This window comes from Lygodium microphyllum, chromosome 14, assembly GCF_053477565.2.
Source record: "Lygodium microphyllum isolate KBCC chromosome 14, Lygodium_microphyllum_v1.1.10, whole genome shotgun sequence".
Taxonomy (NCBI): Eukaryota; Viridiplantae; Streptophyta; class Polypodiopsida; order Schizaeales; family Lygodiaceae; genus Lygodium; species Lygodium microphyllum.
Genome location: NC_141148.1, coordinates 89,703,331 through 89,724,680, shown reverse-complemented (window position 1 = coordinate 89,724,680; position 21,350 = coordinate 89,703,331). Strand labels below are relative to the sequence as shown.

Below are 21,350 nucleotides of genomic sequence, written 5' to 3'. Positions count from 1 at the left end.
AGAATTGGTCCTCAAGAGAACCTTTTCTATAGTCAACAGACTGGACTCTTTCTTCCACATGATCTCTACCATGATATTGCAAAGCAGAAGAAATAAAAGAAGAAGAAACAAAAGACGAATCTAAAGTACCTTGCACCGGAGTGCACGGAAGAGGATGAAAGAAATAAACATACTCTAGGTCTTGTTCTCCAAGAGGAGGGCCCATCCCTAATGGAGGTCTCGACGGCCTTGCAACATCATCAAATTTACGTACAATATCTAAAGAGAAAAATTCATGCATACCTTTATTTAGAAGCTTTTCTTGAAGGGCAATCCTTCGATCGAGCTCCTCAATCTTCTTTCGTCTATAAGCTATAATCATTTTGTATTCTTCAGAGGTCAGCTTACCTAGCTTTTCTTCAATCTAATCAGAAGTGTCTTTCACCATGTCGGAACTTTATGGAGCAAGCTGATCGGCCCACTCTCGCTCGGTTCTCGACATAGTTGGTTTTAGAGACTAAATCAATGTTGTTGTGTTCGAAGTCATTTGAACCTACTGTAGTTATTGCTTCTTGTATAGAGCTTTCAGATCAAAGGCCTAGGTTTCTCAGAGAGTACCAGACTCTGATACCATGTAAAGAAATGCCCTAACACAGAAACATAAACAAAAACCGTATGACAAAGCATAGACTGATAAAAGAACACGGTTGGAGTTAGAGCAACTCAAAGACAATGAACACAGTGAATGAATGAAGTGATATGACTACTAAATATACAATACTCATTCAACAAACACACTATGCAGTGAATGAATACTGTACCTCGAACTCCTGTATTTCAAGGATCAGTGTAGGGGTAATAAGTTGGAGAGTGTGTCGTACTCTGAACGGATCCCGAATCGCAGCAAGGCAACCTCCAGATGTCGAACACCAACAAACGTAGCAGCGATAAGTTGGATCTGATACAGACAACAATGAGGAGAGAGAAACTAAAAACACAGGGAGTAGGTAAAAGAAAGACTAAAAACGCAGGCAGGACAGTCTCCAAAAGAGAGAAAGACTAAAAATGTAGGCAACAGGTGAGAGAAAGGCTAAAAACGGAGGTAGGAGAGCCTACAGGAGAGAGAAAGACTAAAAACGTAGGCAGGATAGCCTCTAGAAGAGAGAAAGACTAAAAATGCAGATAGCAGGACCGTGATGACGTGGTGAGCTATACGGCAGCAGGTCTGCACAAGAACAGCAGTCGCCTTGCTAGAATCAGCTCCTAATTGCGTGAAGAGGGCTGGAAATCAGGCGCCAACTGATGGAGACAGCAATGGACAGCTTCGGCTGAGATATCCTCCGCAAATGGGGTGTGGGTAGCAAGCTGAAACACCTGAAATCTGCAAAAACGAGATTAGAGAAGAGTAAAGGGCTGGCTGCCTATTTATAAAAATTTAGGATTCTAGATCCTCTCCCACTTAACTCTCTCAATCCGCTCCCCATTTTAGGGTTTTGGCTAAAATAAGCCTAAAATAAACATATTTTGGGACTGTTTAAGTGGCTAAGTGCATTTCTTAGCACAACACTAACAATGCATCATACTCTGTTAGAGGTATTGGGAAGATTGTGCTCACAGCCATTGATGGATCTACTCTCAGCCTATAGGATGCTTTGTTCATACCAAGCATAAAAAAGAATCTACTCTCTATTTCTTCTTTGGCACGTTGTGGATTGCAAGTCACATTTGATGATTACAAATGCATGGTGAGAGACGAAGAACACATGACTTTGGTCTTGACAGGCACTTTATGTCAGGGGTTATACGAGTTGGATACTCTCTCAGTTGATCAAACAGCATACTTGGCATCCACTTTTACTCCTACTATGATACAGGCACAGTTATGGCATGCTAGGATAGGGCATGTAAACTTTGGCAGCTTGATGCTCTTACAGCGTACAAAAATGCTAGATGGATTACCTCTACTAGAGAGACCTCCTAAGCAAGGTACTAAATCTCTTGGATTGCTTTATGTCAAGGGGGGACCACTGTAGTTACATGCTTATAGTGATTCTAATTGAGTTGGTGACTATGATTCACGTCACTCCACTAGTGACAATTGTTTCTTTCTTGGCTCATCTTGCATATCTTGGCTTAGCAAGAAACAATCCACTGTTGCCACATCGTCATGTAAAGCTGAATACAAGGCAGCTTTCACTACCACAATTGAATGCGTATGGATTAGACGCTTGCTAGCTGATCTAGATGTATCTGTTACGGAACCTACTCCTTTGTTCACTGACAGTCAGAGTGCCATTGCAGTGGCACGGAACCCAGTGTTTCATGCATGCACGAAACACACTGAGATACATTATCACTTTGTCAGAGAGAGGCTACATGTAGGTGATATCAGCCTTGTCTATTGTCCTACCACCAGTAATGTGACACACATCTTCACCAAATCTCTTCCTCGTGACAAATTTAAAGCATTTCGCAATGCTTTAAATTTGATCTCCTTTGGTGGTGGATATTCCTTGTACTCTTGATCACTCTTCACTCCAGGGGGGTTTGTTGGATATTTCACTCACGTCTCACTTACGCCTATGCTCACATAGGAGTGTCGATTATCAATAGGACACTGGGGCACTTTTTACTCTCGGTAGGAGAGGTTTTTTCCCCCAGACTTATGGTATTATTTCGTATGTGCTTATGACACACACTTATAGGCACTTACCATGTTCGGGTGTGAACACCCCCTACAACCCTAAGATTTAAGGGTTGTACCTTGTACTTTCAGACTACACTCTTTCAGTCTATTGCATTGGATGTCGTGCTTCACTCTCATACTGTCTACTGATTTCTGTGCTAAGCTTCGATCCTGCCTTCTTTCCACTAATGTTGATGTTGCTTGCTTCGAAGGGCATGCCAAAATAGCCCAACCTTCTGTGAAGACTATGAAGTAAGGGCAATGAGCTTATAAAGCCCACTCTCCTGAGTACTTGTCCAAACCACAACACCCATAGATACATCTTCAACAATAATCGCATTTTGGGCGAAAACTACGTGAGTCCCTAGCTATGTCAAATTATGAATAGATGAGATTAAATCTCAAATTAGGAACGTAAGGACTTTGTCAAAAGAATCCTAACGATCTGCTAGAAGAAGAATGGTCCCTACTCCTCAAACTGATATGGAAGAATTGCCACCAATTGCGACTATATCCCCTTTAAAATGCAAGTCCTAAAGCTAATCTTGACAATTAGTTATGTGGGATGAAGTACCACTATCCATGAGCCATGGCTTCTCCAATGTGGAAGAAGTACATGCACTGTCCCACACCTTGAACAAATGCATGAAGGCCAACTCAGTGGTAGTTGCCTTCAAGTCCTTAGCACCATCCTTGGTACTTGGCTTTAGATTAGGGTACTTTTGTAAACACTTTTTCAAGGCGATGTTGGGTTGGGTGTAAAGCCCCTTCGGGTGTAAACTCCCACATGTATAAACTTACGGGTGTGAACATACCCATTAGTTGTATCCTAGCATACAAACACATTTTTATTATGTATACTGGGCAATACACTGGTACACTCTTATACGATTCTCTAGGCTCTCTGCTCTATCTCTGTTCACTCTAAGCTCTCATTCTGGTCAGCACTCAAGTGCAACAGGCAAGTGTTTTTTCCACAATTTGGTGCTTTAGGTTTAACTCTTCTCATCCTTCTTGTCATCTTGCTCCTTGTTCTTTGCCTTTTTATTGTCATTCTTGTTGCCCCCTCCCAAACCTACAATAAAAGCTTTTATAGATCCAAATCCACTGGCTCCAATCTCTTAATTCACACTTCATGCTTCAAAGTAGGCAGAGCTAGTTCCTCCCACAAAATGGTGTCTTGATCTCTAGAGGTGAGTAAGCCAAAAAAGAAGACACCTTACTTTAGAGATGGGAGATGAGTGATAAGAGTCATCACCATATCTTTAAATGAAGTCCTCCTGTCAAGGGATGAAAGCCCATCCCACAACTCCCCCATCTTGTTAGTGTGGTCCTTCATTAAAAGAGAGTCATCAACTAATAACATATCGAGCTTCTTTTTTGTGGCAATACAGTGGATAAAGGCCTTCAGTTGGTAGATAAAAAAGAGATTTGTTCAAACCTCTGCTGATCTGAAGTCTACGAATGTGACGATAGAATCTTGTAAACTCATAAAAAGAAAAGATTGGGCTTGAGAGTTAAGCCAATCCCAAGTAACAGCTTGATCTATAGTGGACCAATGTGGAAATCCTCCACTAAACAAGATATTAGGGTAGTAACAATGGCTTATAGATTGAAGGTATTACGATGGAAAAGCACGCACCTAAACAGATGGCACCAGAATGGCCACATGTTAGAATCATATAAAGAAGCAAGGAGAAACAAGGCCAATACCTTCTTCTAGATCTCTCAAAGTGACAATCTTTGGATGATCTTTGATCTTCGTATCACACTTCATTACCTTCTAACTGATGGGAACATTGATCTTCCTCATCTCAATTATCCAACCTGTTGAACTAGTTGTCCATATCTCTTCAAAGAATTTGCAAAACACAAACAAATTGCTGTGTTTGGAAACCCATCTACCTAAACGGAGGAGAAATCAACTAAATTATTGCAACACAGGTTATAGATGCTCCCAACACTTCATAGGAGGCCCAAACAATGTAACAAATCAATGTTCTTTGCAACAAATCTGCACAAAACAGCAAGTAGAGTGTGGTCTCCTTTATGCAAAACCTCAATATCAATGTTCTTTGCAACAAATCTGCACAAAACAGCAAGTAGAGCGTGGTTTCCTTTATGTAAAACCTCCAAATCCTCTCTTTTTCCAATGATACCAAATGAGAGTGCACAACGGATGAAAGATACGGACACGGAGAGTGACGGAAAGAGACTCAAATGAATGTAGAGCATGGAAGGAGATATCTGCATTGAACTCAACAGCACGCTGAATACAAAGCAAACTGGTCAATCTTGCACGAAATCCAAAGCATCAGCAAGGGCACCACATTAAGATGGATCCTAATGATGGAGAATGCACTAGATGGTAGAGGCATGCCACCAGTTGACAGAGAGTGCTGAAATCATTAAGACAAGATGTTTGCCCTATGTTGAGGGCTCAAGGCTGCTATAAATAGCTGAAGCAGCCCAAAACCAGCAAACCACTGCAAAAGCATGTCATAAATGTGACCCACCTGATCAATCACTCCATTTAATACAGCCGAATGGGCACAAAAACTGGTCACCAGCCCTAAACAAGGATATGAAATGTGAATGTAGACCCTGGCAGCCTAAAATGGAAACGCATTGAGCTATAACTCTAAAACAGCCTGTGTGAACACACAATAAAACTGACTGAAAACTGAAATGTACAAAAATAAAGGGTTGAAAGGCAATGAGAGCTCCTTCGTCTTTGTCAAACTCCAATGGAGGTCATAACCAGGAGAACAGCATGAAATAAGACACACTGGCACTGTCATGGGTAAATCTTTGAATTTCAGCAAGAATTTATGTCACAAGGCCACTTCTTGTTGTTCACTCCTTGTGAAACAAAGTCTATTCAAGCTCTAAGATAGTTATGTTTTGTCAACTTCTATGGAATCTTCAATAATGGATTCTTGTGGTTTTGGTCTCATTTAAGATTTACCGTTTAAGCAAACATATATAAAAAACATTGTGTATCTTTCAATGAGCACAAAGCTCAAGTCGATAAGAAGCTTTATCTATTTTGTCAATTACTTTTAAGGGGGCAATGTATCTACTAGAACGCTTTGAAAAATATAAATTTAATTGGAACCTTGTTTTAGATTTGCTTTTATCAAATTTCAACAAGACATATTGATCATTTTTACAAACCAAACATCTTCTTTGTTGTCTATTTGCTTCTTTTGTCGCTCTTGGGCAGCTTTGATTGTAGCTGAAGCTTGATCCATTTCTGTTTTTAAATCTAAAGCAAACTCGTCAACATCAAAAAGTATTATATTTAGTGTAAATAATTGAAGGAATCACTTTACCCTATATTATCTTATTTGGAGCTTTCCTTGTGGATGAGTGCATTGTATTGTTGTAAGCAAATCCCAACAATGTAAGATATTTCTCCCATTGTGACTTATATTCACTAACATAAGCCTTCAACATATCCAAGACAATGAGATTCATCACCTCTATTTGGCCATTAGTTTAAGGATGCAAAGATGTGGACAACTTCAAAGTGGTTCTCCTCAAAAACTCTCTCAATCCCTACACCACGGAGTGTGTCACGTGCCCAACGAGGAGGAGATCAATACTCCCCTCGCCACTCTATCTTTGCCAAAGTCTCTAGAACATCCACTAGTGCTGAATCAACAAATGAATCCGGTGATGAAGCAATCTCCCAGGAGGAAAGGCACGAGTTCAAGAGCCTAACTGTTACCCGAATCTCCGAGGATGGGATGGTCAACACTCCCCTCTACAGTAGCTGGAAACTCCACGAACCGAACATCTCAACTCATGTATACCTTCCATGAAACCGAATCATAAATCCTGTATCCCTAGACTTGCAAGCTATAATCCACAAACACCTATCTTTTGGAAGTCCGTCCAAAAGCCAAACTTCTTTCTACTCAATTCAACCTATACTTCCTTCAAGCTTATACTTCAAACTCCAAGAGCCTTGTTTTGAAACTTGTCCCTCTATTTCTTTGGGATGTGAACATAGGCATTGCACCCGAATACCCTGAAATATGAGACATCTGGCTTTTGACCAAAGTATGTCTCAAAAGGTATCATACCAACCACGGTCAATGTATGCTCCATCACAATCTACACCACCTCAATCATGTTGCAATTCTTTCGCTCCAATGTGCCATTCTCTAGAGGTGTGTTTGTGTTGGCAAATTCTTGGTAAATACTATGATCTGCACAAAACCTCACTAGCTCGTTGGAGACAAACTCCTCTCCCTCATCGAAACGCAAGGTCTTGAGTTTCCTACCAAACTTGTTTTTCTCAAAGATCAACCAATCCTTAAGGTGTAAGAAAGCTTCAAACTTCAACTTCAAGAAATACACCCAAGTCATATTGCTAAAATCATTGACAATTAGCATTAAGTATAAACTCCCCTTGAGGGACTCCATCCTCATCAATCCACATAAGTCCATCGAAACAAGCTCCAAAGGTTGCTTAGCTCTACGCAAAGCCTTGCTAAGAATCATATCTCTATACTGCTTGCCACAAATGCAAGACACACAGCAAGTGGCTCATCCCAATCTCTAGCAATCCACGCACAGGCTGACCACAAGCAACCTTCCTAAGATACTTGTAGTTAAGATGGCCAAACGGAGCATGTCGTAGCTCAATCTGAGTCTGTGGAGAGAGAAAAAGTAAAGGCTAATGAAGTCCGCATCTTGTAGATTACATTCTCCCCATGACTTGCACAAAGAACCTATCGAGAATCTCCATCAAGAACTCTAAAGGAGTCCTTATTAAAGTCGACCAAAAGGCAAAGATCACAAATCTTGCTCACCAAAAGAAGATAACCTAAACCCAACACATGAAGAACTTCCGATGTGGAAGCACCATCCTGCCCATCGGGAATCGGCTATATATCAACTTTGTCTTTGATAAAGACTGAAGAACTATCACCAATGAGAATTTACCCATTCATCGAGGGCATACAAGCAATATCATTTATAGAAGGATTCATGTATCAAAAAGCGCCATTGTCCACCATCCGCTCACGAGACTAGGAGAGCCATCATAGCTACATCAGAGTCAGTCAGAGGAGCATCCTCAATCACCTTCAAATGGAGAAAGGTAGCCAATAAAGTAGCAGCCATCGCTCCTGAGTCCTTCGTAATTTTTTCCTTCATATCCTTTTAGTCCTTGTTGGGGTGATCCCTCTTTCAATGACATGTATTGCCACAATTATGACAAGTAGACTCCTTGACTTTATCTTGCTTGTTGTCTTCTTATCCATCTTTGTCTTGTTATTGTTCTTTCCCTTTTATTGAAAAGACTATCCTATCAACGCCTCTGAATTTAGAGGGTTCTAACATTTGAGTTGTTCCTCCTCATCCAAGACCATTTTAATCAACTCCTCCCACTTAAGGAATACCCATCCGCCCTGAAGCAATCAAGGCGGAATAAAATGTACTAAATTAGGGCGATAATTGCAAAAGAAGAGTTGTTGACATGTCCTCTGAGGTAATTGCCTCCCCTAAGTTCAAGACCTGCATTTGCAATTGCCAAAGCTTATTGACATGCTCCTCATGGAAGCGAACTTGGATGGGTTTAAAGTCTACATGTGTATCTCCAAATGGCAAAGACGCTTGCTTCATTAAGTCATCCAATTGTACAACTAGTCCAATTTCAACCATATCTCCCAAGCAATAGTCAAATGCTTGATATGAGCTATCATGGCCAAAGTGCAAGAGAGAAATAGAAAGGAGTGGTGCAGGCATTCAATTTGTCCCATTGTGCATGTACCTTTACCAACTCAACTTTCTCATTAATAGAGAGCTTGGAGGCATTGTTAGGGTAAAAGGCCTCTGGGCCTACCCATATATACTGTGACTGCCCATTATTTATTCATATATAATATGATAGTGCAATAAGGCTATCAGTTCAGTTAGACAGCACCTACATTGTGTGTGCTCTTCTCTCCCGCATCTTCCTCTTCTCCTTCTCGAGTCATTGCATCCCCTTCAACTAGTATCAGAGCGGGTCTTCAAGAGCTCATCCCGGCCTTCCACACGAGGTATGAGATCTTCATTCTCACTCAGTTTTCAACTCAACAAGGTTTTCACAAGTTGTGGGCAGCCATAGCTCACACCTCTTGGAGCTTTCTTCACTTGGATCTTGCTTCCAACCTATCAAGGCTTACTGAGGCTTGGTGTAGGCCTTCTTTAGCCCTCATTTGTGCCCCCTTTGGGCCCCATTGTTGACATGTGGGACAGCAGACCCCCCCAGCCAACTCACGTCTTTTTTGTGCATGTTTCAAAATCTAGCCCAAAAATCACTCTTTTTGTCATATCTCGGGCATTCGAAACCCGATTCAAGCAAGGTAAGAGTCTAAGTTGGGGTTTTGGCACGCTCTGGACACGATGGTGATGTCGGATTTGCCAAATTCTGATAACAAAATATTCTGCAACAGATTTCAAGTCTGAGACAGCATTTGGAGCTGATTTAGCTCAACCATTGACTGTTTTGAACAATCCCAGATCTGTCCAAAACAGGGCAGCCACCTGTTACTTCAATTTTATGCTTACAAGTCTTGGCATTTTATGCTCGATTATGCCCAGTTGGTGCCTATACATACGGGAATGTATGCCTATGGTTTGCCTATGGATTTGAGCTTGGATTGAGCACTGATTTGCTCAGTTTATAGAGGTTATATGCTGTTGGAAACTTCAGGGCTGAAACTATTTATGCTACAGTTGGGTTATGCCTATTCATCATGGGATGCTCCCGGCGACTCGGTATGATGTCATGATGTATTTGGACTACACCACATGTCTTGTTTATGCTCCGGAATGCTTTTGAGCTGAGGTTAGAGCTCGATTTGGATTTGACTTTCACTTCTTTGCAGCTGGCATTTCATCTATGACATGGTTTATGCCTAGGCTGTCATGGTGCATACTGTGACCACCCATTCTTTATTCATGTATAATATGATAGTGCAATAAGGCTGTCAGTTCAGTTAGACAGCACCTACATTGTGTGTGCTCTTCTCTCCCGCATCTTCCTCTTCTTCTCCACTGCCATTGCATCCCCTTCAGGCATCATGGGCTATAGGATAGCCGATGGTCTCAGTTATGAGCTCCACCAAATTATAGAACTCCACAATAGCAAGCATCATTACCCACCAAATGCAGTAATTATTTCCATCGAGCTTCTGATCTGAAGCAAGAGCCAATAACACAGGGAGCCTATGGTCCATGATAGCTTGAAACTCCAAGTCAATCTCGGAAGACATTGTCACCTGAAAAACCTACATAAAAAACAAGGGCATTCCCCTCTAACTTTAAAAACTCAACGTGCTAGGGCTTCCTCTATTTGTTCCGAACTTGTTTCAATCGCCAGAGGCGATAAAGACTTAGAATCTGCTCCAAAGTGTTAAAAATGCAGCCTTTTCTCCTTCACGAACAACAAAAACCTGCAAAATACAGCAATTTGGCTCCTTTCCTGTGCTTCACCTATTCACCTCAGCCTTGTGTCGATGCACAGCCATCCGGTTCACCCTCAAACGCTGAAAACACAAAGTCTTGTCACACTAAAATCTCCCTTTCAGATCTGCCCCATGATCAATCAGCCCTTCAACACTGCTCTAATACCATGTCAAAGTGCAACAGATGTGGAAGCATATGACCGGACTAAAAGAAAATAAATACAAAGAGAAGAGGGAGAGAGGAAAGACACAATATAACTCAAAAATCTGCAATGAATGAACACTGAAATGGAGGTGGTAGATATGTACATGGGTTGCCAAATGTATCTTTAGTAGATGATCTCTCTCACACCTGAAAAGAACAAGTGAAAGAATTGGTGGGGATAAATAGCCCAAGAAATGAAAAATCAAAAGCAAGCCTACCAATAAAAACCAATCGACCAGCCATAAAATTGGCTGACTGTGCAGAACTGCAACAAATCAGCTGTGTGCTGCCACATGACACTGTCTAGGGACTATCTGTACTACTCGCCCTGCCCGGTCTGAACTGTACCACCTAGATCGCTGAAAAAACCATAAAACAGTTGCTGAAAACTGTCTAATCGGCATAGGGAAATGCATAATTGTGCTCAAGAATGCTATCAGTATGATGGTTTTTTCAGCAGTCTAGGTGGTACAGTTCAGTCCGGGCAGGGCAGGCAGTACAAACAGTCCCTAGACAGTGCCACATTGCAGTGCACAAGTGATTTGCTGCAGTTCTGCACAATCGGCCAGTTTTTACTGGCTGGCCGACCTGCTATTTTTTAATTCATTTCTTGAGCTATTTATGCCCAGCCCCTTCCTTGCCCTTTTCACTTTTTCTTTTCAAGTGTGAGAGAGATCATTTGCCCGAGATACTTTTAACAGCCCATGTACATATCTGCCTTCTTCATTTCAACGTTCATTCATTGCAAATTTCTATATTCTACTATCTCTTTCCTCTTTCCCCCTTCTCTTGTGTTCATTTTCTTTAAGTCCAATCATATGCTTCCACGTTTGCTGCACTCTGACACCATGGCAAACAATTGCTTCTTTTTAGCTCTTCTAGCTAGAGTGCTTTATATCCATCCTTCTTTATTGATCTCGACACCATACAAAGATCGACATCATGTTCCTCTTTCTCCTTCAACATCATTATCCATGGTTGAAATGGGGACCCTACCCTTCACTTGGTACCTATAGGTTTCCGCATTATCTTTGACGTTGGCCTCCCTTTCCTATAAACTAACACTTAGCATTGCATGATCATCATCATATTTGTAAAAGGGTACTTGGTCAAGTGAACAATTTCTCACACAAGGGATACCATCCAAGTGGCACCTTGCTACATGTGCATTCTCATCATCTAGCATTCTTCTATGCATCTCATTGTACAAAGCACCCTTGAGCACCCTGCTCACACTCGATCCTGAGTTTTCCACTGACAGTACATACCTCCTCTCCCCTTTACTTCGCCATTGACACCCTTGCAAATGGTTGAACACATATTGTGTACTTTCTGATGTGTGGACCAACCATCCCTTTATCTTCCCCCATGGACATAGTTAATTAAGCACCCCAAAGAAACAAAAAGGTTCAAAAGGCTTTTACATTGCCTTTGTAGGTCCTAGTAAGCCACTAAGCAACCAATATGCACCCTTTGTCCGATCCCTTGGCCTCTCTAGGATGGCCCTTTGTATTCCCAAGGTAAGATAATCATCAGCTCTGTAGTCTTGGTAGGTTCTTGGAAAGATGATGTGTATCCATTTACTAACCATCGATGCCTTGGCTAATTTGGGGTGGGACATCCTAGGGTATACATGGGGTGAGCTATGCTTGCAATTCCTTTCTGGTTCTAGTTTTGGGCCTAGGAGGGGATGTTAAGCTAAAAAAGATCATTTCACATTAAACCTTAATTAGCTCATTTAAACAGCCCCAAAACTCAATTTTAATGCTACAAAGAGTTTCTATGTCCCATTAGCGAACTCCACAATTTGGTTAGCTCCTCATCTATAAGTAGATGTTGTGCTCAATCACTTAGTATCTTGTGCATCCATTCACTCGAGTCTTCATCACATAGCTTCTTTCTACTACTCCTTCAAACTGCTCACCCACACATCCTCGAGCTCTCCAACTCCTAGCATACACTCAGGAAACCTGCCCGTTAGCAGGCAACTTGACAGGCATGGCTGCAAACTGCTGCACTACCACCTCAGCAAGCTGCCTTGCATTCCAGCTCATACACAACCTGTGCAAGCTTGCATTTTGCAATTGTGCAGGCCGTCCAGCATCAAATCAATTTCTCTCAACTATCGCCAGCTCCAAACTGCTGCATGTGATCAGCTGCCACCATTTTCAGACAGCACACTGCTGAGTTTACCATGTCTGGCCCCAAAGACTCCTGTGTTTTGGTTTCCAGCTTGCTGCCTTGTCCTCTACAGCCTCATCTCAGCTCTGAATGCTGGTGACAGCACTCAAGCTCCATCTCCAATGGAATTCCCTCAACCTGATCCCACAAGAGTCATCAACTGTTGGACAGCTCTACCTTTGACCATCTTGTATTCACATTCATTCATTTATAGCATTCATTCATTTACTTCAAAATTATCTTTCTTCTTTGTTTGTGTTTTTGCATTTTTGTCTAAGTTATTGCGTTTTAGTCATGTTCGTTCATTCTGTGTTTTCTTAGTGCAAACACTCGCATATCTTCACAAGCCATTAATCCTAAAATTTTCAGATCTCAAACATAGGAAATCCTTATTGACCAAAAGGATGACCCCAAAAGGCAAGAAAGTATGCTTCGATGATGACCTCACCCCAACCCAAGTGGCAAATATAAAGGAAAACATGCCTGAAGAGCTAGAAGCAAGGAAAGCAGGAAAATGAGCAGTCTACATAAATGGAAAGGTAATTACGATAGACTGCAAAACCTAACAATGTGCGACATATGAGAACCTAAAAGTCTTAGTATGGAACTGCAATGAAAGTTGATGGCTAGATGCAAGCTACACTGAATACACATTCAAAGATAGGGATGTTGGTGTCTACATTGACATACACCAATGCATGCCAGCAAGCTTCCAATGGTTCATGGATATAGAGAGCCATGCAAAGGACCTTGCAGGACAAAGGAGATGTGATTGATTATGGGACGAACCTACTGACCTTAGGCAGTGCATAAAGACTTGTGAATTGTGATTTACAAAGGCTTAACAAGTTAGACAAATTCACTTGCTCTCACATGCTGAAACAACTGAGGAGGTACCAGCACTTTTTATTACCTCATAGGATCACCCATTTTGATCCTGAACACTCAAGAGTTCTCCTATTTCTAATAGACCCATTGATATGGCAACAGCATATTTGATTCTTGACTTGTCTAGTGGTATATCAAGTGGGGAGACAAGCTATGACCTCAAAGACAAATAGAAACCCTAAAATTAGACCTCTAGAATGTACAGTAGGGCACTCTGAGATTGATTATATAGAATATGAATCCTAGTCATTCCTTGGAGAAACACACCAGCATTCTGGTGCATGCTTTTACCTCTATCACATGCATTTAAAGAGCATACTACAAATGCCGCTCTGTTTCTCTCGTTATGGTGGATCTGGTTTTCAAGCTGGTAGTACTTGGCCCATCCACCTCAAAGGTCTTCGCACGCATTTTCATGATTTGCAAGCATAAGAAGGCAGACCCAAACCTCCAAAAAAAATCATGACTTTGTCACGAGATTAAAACCAGCAGTTTAAAGGTTGTTGGGGCTGTTGCCCATGTGAAGCTAGAAGTCTAACATAAAGTGATAGGTTGAGACATGAGAAAGACATGAGTGGCTTCAAATGGGGAAACCCTAATCCTTGATTGTGTTGTAGTCGATATGAAAAACATACAACTTGCATGGATTTAACACTCTCTTTTATCATATTACTACTTTTTTTCTTCTTCTTTGGGTCTACACCGGGTACATTACCACAAATTTTATGGCCATGATCACTGGAACACTATTATGAGAACATGTATTTTTGAAACCTCACTTAACATGTGGATTAATTTTTAATCACATGATTGATTAAGTAAATGTTGCACATGTGAGGTGCAACTGGAATTAAAGTAAATTTACGAGCCCGAAACCCGAAGAAATCACGGGATGTCAACGGCAAAAGTTGCTATAAGTTTTGCCACACAGGTACTTGGTGGTATCTGATGCCAGTTGTTGCCATAGGTCATTCATTTGGCCATAAGTATCAGTTGGTGATACTAGAGAAGTGTCGTTTAATGGTACCCAACGCCAATCTAATGGTCAAAGATGACGCAGAGACACTCGGGAATGGAAGTTGCCTAGCCAATTTAATTATTAGCTAGTCAGATTATTTTTCAGGGCACCGAAACAGTTATTGGATTAATTTTCAATATTTGAAGAGACAAAATTAATATTTAATTATGAAAAATGCTGAAAAAACCATTTGGGAAGGTTGCTACTTGTCAAAAATGTCCATGCAAGACTGAAAAACGTCTTTAGAGGCTGGAGAGATGTATTTTTATAAATTCGGCTTGCAAGAGAGAGAGAGAGAGAGAGGAGATGTTGCTGTCTAATTTGTAGCCATTGGAGGACCTTCTAAGGCTGCCAAGGGCAGGAGAAGACCAATCAGCAGTAGGAGACAGCATCTACATGCTGTTGAGACAGAGCAACAACAGTACATGACTGATTTTCTTCAATTCTTTGCATCTACAAGCTGTTGTGGCAAGGCAGCATGCATTTGACTGATTTTCAGTCATTCTTCGCGACAAAACTCTGAATTTTCTCTCTACAACTTTCTCTCTCATCTCCTAGTAATTTCACAACCTTGCTCCGAAGATCTCAACATTTGGACCCTTAAAGGCTGAGAAATTACAAATTTCGCTACTATAAACCCTAATTTACAGCAAAAATTAGGGTTTAGCAATAGCTTTGGGAAGCGTGCCAAAAATTGAAAGCTCCAAGGCTTAGATTCAACAGGGCTGAAGATGAATTTGAGTTAAATTCAAGTGGAGGACAAGCCAACCATTGAATTTGGGACATTTCTATCATCTATGAAGTGGGTGAAGGCCAAGTAAGTGTCCGAATCAAGGGGCAAAAGAGATTGAAGACTTGCTGGTCACTTTGCACAACAAGGGGAGTTGAAATGCTAAAAGGGATTGGGAGAATCCCATTGTAACTCAACTTTTTCTTCAATAAAGCTAAAGAAATACCGAAAGGGGTGCCAATTTTGGGGCCAATCGGATGTGCATTGTCCAAGATCAGTAGGTAAATTTGTTTTCAGATTTGCACTAATTGTTTACTGCTATAATTAAGTTGTAATCAGGGATTTACCACCCATCCATGGAAGGAAGGCTGGTTACAAACATTGTGTATAACTTTATTCTCTGGAACTTTTTTGCACTTCTTGACCCATAACATCAGCAGCAAGTCACAAGAATTCAATTAAAAAGGGCATCAATACCTAATGCAAAACAAGTCACATCAACATGCCACACTTCACAATCCATGTTGGATGGAAAATCCAAGGGCATGATTTATAATTAATTTTATGTTTCCACTACATTATGGAGGCCACTTGCTTTGATCTTAACCAGACAGAACTGAACAGGTGATTCAAGCATACATCCTCGTGCTACATACTCAGAGGACATGAGGCACATGAATCCAGCCACTGGGGACTTCTATTGACACCATTTTCTCCACCCCACACATTAGCATATGCCACACTACATGGATATACACCTGTCGCATGGTTTGAGATTTATGGTTTGTAAGATATGCACATCATAGGTTTTTTCGTTCGTATCCCATGAAAATAAAACATTGGATCAAATGCAGCAAAGAGATGGAGCACAGATTGCAGTTTTGGGACTTCAAACTTGTGTAGGACTTAAAAGAAAAGACCGTAAAACAGAACACTCAAGTTTTGTCCCCATGCATCTCTCTTATTTGGAGACCAGCCTGAGACGATAAATCAGCAGTAGCACCAAATAACAAGAGATGAGATGATAAAAGTGCTTGAAATACTCAAATGCTGGAATACATGGCCTCACCTGAATTCCGAATGTCAAAGAGCCGGCACCAAAGTGAACCTCAATTTTCGCTCCCACGCGTTTTGCAGTAAGCCACAAATCAGTGGTTTCATCATCTGTTAAATCTGTAAATCTGGGCACAATGCGTTTTGAACTGACAAGTACATGTGCTAAAGGTCAAGGACAGTCACAATCCCAGTGCAGTACAATTAGAATGTTCACAAACCTCAGCATTGAATGTTTACAAAGTGATACACAAAAGGCTACTAAAACCAATATGGACCTGAACAACTTGGTTGGATAAATGTGTTAATCTAAGAAGAAACTTTTGGTTTGGGAAATCAGGTTCACGAAGACATCCTTACTTTCAAGATATCTAAAAATACATCATGTCGTAATAATGGATAAGAGCTAAACAATGGCTGCAAGGGGAAAGCTTTACTACTGCCATTAAATTGTTTGCCCTAGTGACTCCTCTCTCGCTTTATATATTCGTAACGCTTACGTGCTTTTTCCACCCACTTTTTTACAGGACGGAGATGCATTTCTGCTAGGACAGCAGATCACAAAAGACATGCAATACACAATGCAGACTACACAGCCAAGATGCAGGTTGCAGCTGGTCAAAATGATGGTGACAGCTGGGCAATAGTGTAGACAGGCTGGGCAGCAGCTGGTAATGACGTCTAGGGCTTGGCAATGTCCTCTCGGGCGGGGCAGCAGTAACCAGCAGCTAGGCAGCAGACTGGACAGGAGGGCAGCGCCTCCTGGCAGCAAGGTGGCACCAGCTCACACTGAGCAGCAGAGGAGTTGATGGCTGTTGTGTTGTGAAGCTAATGAAGACAGATATCAGGGATAATGAGGGACGCTGACAAAATGCCTACAACATGTCCCTTCTATGGGGGATTTTTGTGCATTTGTCTTATTGAATAAAAATAAAGCCTTTTCAAACAATAAATACTTTTGGGTGCGTTTTAATGGAGATAAATTCAGCATTAATGCATGACAACATTGTGCTAATGCGTGCCTTTAATTTTGGTGGCTCAACATCTGACAAGAGGCAAGCTCATGGGAATGGAGGATTATGTTGTGATTGTGGTAATCAGGGTTCTGAAGAAGAAGAATGCAGCCAAGTGAAGGTCGAGAATAGCCCAGTGGACCGGCCTTATTTTCTCAACAAGGGCAAGGGACCTACATCTTGACCTTCAGCTAGCTCCTTGTTCAGCGAGAGTGTGCACAGAGGTACACCATCCAAAAATGTCCATGAGAGAATGATGCAAGATGCGCTCAAGGAGTTGATGGAGCAGAAAATGTTAGTTGAGGAGGTTATCCATAAACCACATAACCAGCACATCTCCACTACTGATTGCTGTGGGCAGGATGGGGTTGACACTTGAGGTTGGGATGGGTATATGCAGAATTATAATTCTCTCTCAGCTGCCAAGGAGGATCGCTATTTTTGCCTCTTGGTAAGTTTGAGACCCAATTTGTGTTGGGATTTTGGACACCTGATTTTACCTATTGCTGAGCCTCTTGCAATATATGCAATATATGCAATATCTGTTCTCTTTTGAATGTTGTACCACATGTATTTCTTGGTGGTGAATTGGATCTTGTTTTGGAAGAGGATTGCCCTGCTTGGGACTCTTCCATTAGTTCGAGGGGCCATTCCTTGACATCTACTTTGAAGAAGTGGAAACCATGGCCCTCTCTAAGTAGAAGATGGGGAAGAAGCACTTTTCTTGTGTATTTGGTCATTCATGATTCAACTTTACATAGTGCAAAATTTAGTAGGCATCCTTGTTTCCATTCTGATCAAATTACATGTTTGCAAGATGTTTCTCGCAAGTCACTACAAAAAGGACACAAATAGTCATGGCTTACCTAGATATATTATGTTAATAGTTCACATGGAAGAGGTGGGTGTAACATAAGATTTTGTATGCCTTTATAAATAATAGAGTCACCTTGGTTGATATGGCATAGCTACAATACAAGAAAACAATGAACACCAATTACAATGCAAAAAAATGTAAAAGAGAAACATAGTAAAATTAGGCCCCCCTTTTCCTTCAGGTCAAAAAGTTACATGTCACAGATGTTGCTTGGCCATGTAGGATTTGCAAGTCACCATTATCGCTTCAATTCCAAATTCAATTGAGAAGCTCAAAGATCTAGCAATTGATGGCATCTCCGAGCATTTGCAAACGTGTACAATAGAATGTTGTGAGATGGAGATCTAGGACAAGATAGGAAATGGGCATGAAAAGGTCATTTTCTGGTTCTCAAAGATATCACCTGGAATGGATATGTGTCTCTCAGTCTTCTGTTGAGATGTATCCAGAGACTGACATTCAGCATTTTATAGGGAAGTTGGTATGGGCCCTTCATGCTTGTGTTTAGCAGCGTGACAGTGACGTATCAGCATTCTAGAACACATTGCAGTATTTCACACCCTGCAGAACAGAGGACCCAAAATCTACGTCCCCACGATCCTGGACCATGATTGACAGCAGCACTCTGCAAGAATTGTTTGTTCCAACTTGATATATGTGAGGATCAGCAGCAATAGGGCGAAATTTTGATGAGTCAGCAGGGCTTGAATAAAAATATGAACTCCTGTCTTGCCTCACGGCAAACCACTTTGCCTAAGGATGATGGGGAGGAAGAAGACCTAGAAGCCCAAGAAGAGCAGCAATGAGAGACTAAACATGCTCAGGTGCCGAATTTCCATCTAGAAAATGCAAAGTTAATTGCTTGATTTTGAAACCAAAACATGAGAACAATAAGAGGGACCAATGAAAACAATGTACCAAGTATAAGTGCATGTATCAAAGGGATGATACTGCTAGATAGATGTGTATCTTTACACTTTAAACTTCAACATCACAATTATAGGTGTTGCACTATCATAATTCGGATGATGACATCAGCACCTCAAAAACTATGCTGAAGGTCACCCCATATCTGTGGCCCAAAAGCACTGTCCAAAACATTGACCTCATTACACTAGATGAGGTTCGTATTTTGCTTGATAGCCCCCAAGGAACCATGGGGTTCTGTTAGGGGCTTCCAAAACAGCTTGAGTGAGAGCAGATGCTGTTTTCAAAGGCCACAGGATTTTCAATTACCACTGTGCATGAGCATCCAAACATTACCAATTGTTGTTAGGATAATTTGAGTCTCACTTAGAATTAACATGTAAATGAACCCCACATTGTCTTTACTGGCCTTGTTGGATATGACTTTTGGTTCACTATTACCAATATGGGGTTCTGTTAGGGGCTTCCAAAACAGCTTGAGTGAGAGCAGATGCCATTTTCAAAGGCCACAGGATTTTCAATTACCACTGTGCATGAGCACCCAAATATTACCAATTGTTGTTAGGATAATGTGGGTCTCATTTAGAATTAACATGTAAATGAAACCCACATTGTCTATAGTGGCCTTGTTGGATATGACTTTTGGTTCACTATTTTCAGTATGTCATAAAATGTTTTTCTGAAATTCTGACATAGCTACATCTTCTGTGTACAGAAGCTATTTCATAATAGGAAACTTTTTTTGTGGTCTGTTTTCGAGACAACAGGTTAGGATGATTTTCAGTCTTCTTAGGTGCACCATCAACTTCAGTTCCTCCTGTGCATCCTAAATTTGATATGAAAACCTTAACATTTTTCTAGACTTTTTCTGGATACCATTTCTAAATAAATATTCAAAAATAAACTTGGGAAAACAATCCAAAAAATCCCCACTCCAGATTACTCACAGACGCAGTGGACCCAGGGACCTTGTCACAGTTAGGAGCTGATTGCTAGTATCATGGCCCGGTACATCTGGATGGCGAGATGCAGCCATGTTATTGATCTTCAGAATGTATCCACAGCAGACTCTACCGAGGATTTGGACAAAGATCATCCACACTCTCTGGGGGAGACAGGAGAGGATGCAGGGCAGCTCTGAGAGCATGAGAAGGAAAAGAGAGGCCTTCCTGCGGACATGGGACTTGGGCACTTTCTTCCATATTGCCCCTCAGATGGTTTGGCATTATAGCCCATCTGATTGGTTGTTCACACAACCATTGCATTTCTAATGTGCTTTGTTACTCTTTACATAGTTCTTTGTAATTTGTATTTTGCCTTTGATTTTTCTCCAACATGTTATTAATAGAATTCTCTTTTCTTGGGGAGCCAAAAAAAGAAAAAAGTCAAAAAATGTAAAGTGGAAAATCAGAAAATCATCTATACACCAAATTGTTTGCAGCCCTTGCATTATCAACAGAACCTGCCTTTAAATAAACGTCACAATGAAGAAACCCTTGGACTGTAAAATCATTTGCTCTAGAAACATGGAAGCCACCTGAAACAATTTCCTCACAAAGAGTTCACAAACACTCAAAAACAGGCAAGCCACCTGAGAAAATCGTCTCACAAGGAGTTCACGAACACTTAAACCAACAGGACACTCAAACTGACTTAAGCAACATCTGCTTTACAAATAGCAAACTTTGGACTTAAAAGGCTACTCTCAAGCTGCTTCAAACCAATCTAGAAGTTTACAAACACATGGTTTATATACTAACTGACCTGTGTAACCTAGAAACAATCACTTCAGGCGGCTTTTGGTCATGACTAAAAATATTGAATATAATGTGAATACAAATGTGAAGGAGATCCACCAGACATTCATTGGATGATGCACTCATTTATGCAAATGACTAGCAAGCAAGTACTAAAATTCAACAAAACCTTCACAGCACAGTCTTTTAAGCTGAAAGGATATGACCTGCAAAACAAAGACAACCAAGGGTTCAAGTAGGTATGAGCATAGCACAAGATAGAAAACTGAGTTAACAGAAATTTTCATGCAAGATATCTCAAATGTGAAACTCTTAATTATACAAGAACATGTTGCTATTCAAGGCTACTGTTCAACTTATGCCCTCCTGGTTTGTACAAAAATCTAATGTTGTCTGTAAAAAAAACTAAGAACTAAAGTCCTGACTACCAATATCCTTCTATTGATAAAGCTGATGAAAATTGAGTGCACTGTGTAAGGAATACAAGCAACACACCAAGAATCTAAAGAATCCAAGTATAAATATCCCTCACTAGCCACTCTTTGGGGAGTCTCTCTGATGCGTCAAAAG

General features: G+C 41.0%; 1 protein-coding gene across 3 annotated transcripts in view; it reads right to left on the bottom strand.

Annotated features, from left to right (window-relative positions):
- FHIT (FRAGILE HISTIDINE TRIAD) overlaps positions 1-21,350 on the bottom strand; it is a 75,782-nt gene that overhangs the window by 28,709 nt on the left and 25,723 nt on the right. For 2 of the 3 annotated variants that reach the window (XM_087693098.1, XM_087693097.1), the window contains exon 3: positions 16,223-16,369. In XM_087693098.1, coding sequence (XP_087549224.1) covers positions 16,223-16,369 — 147 coding nt within the window. Of the gene's footprint in view, positions 1-16,222; positions 16,372-21,350 lie in introns of all 3 variants that reach the window. The other variant, XM_087693096.1, reaches the window with a different exon arrangement.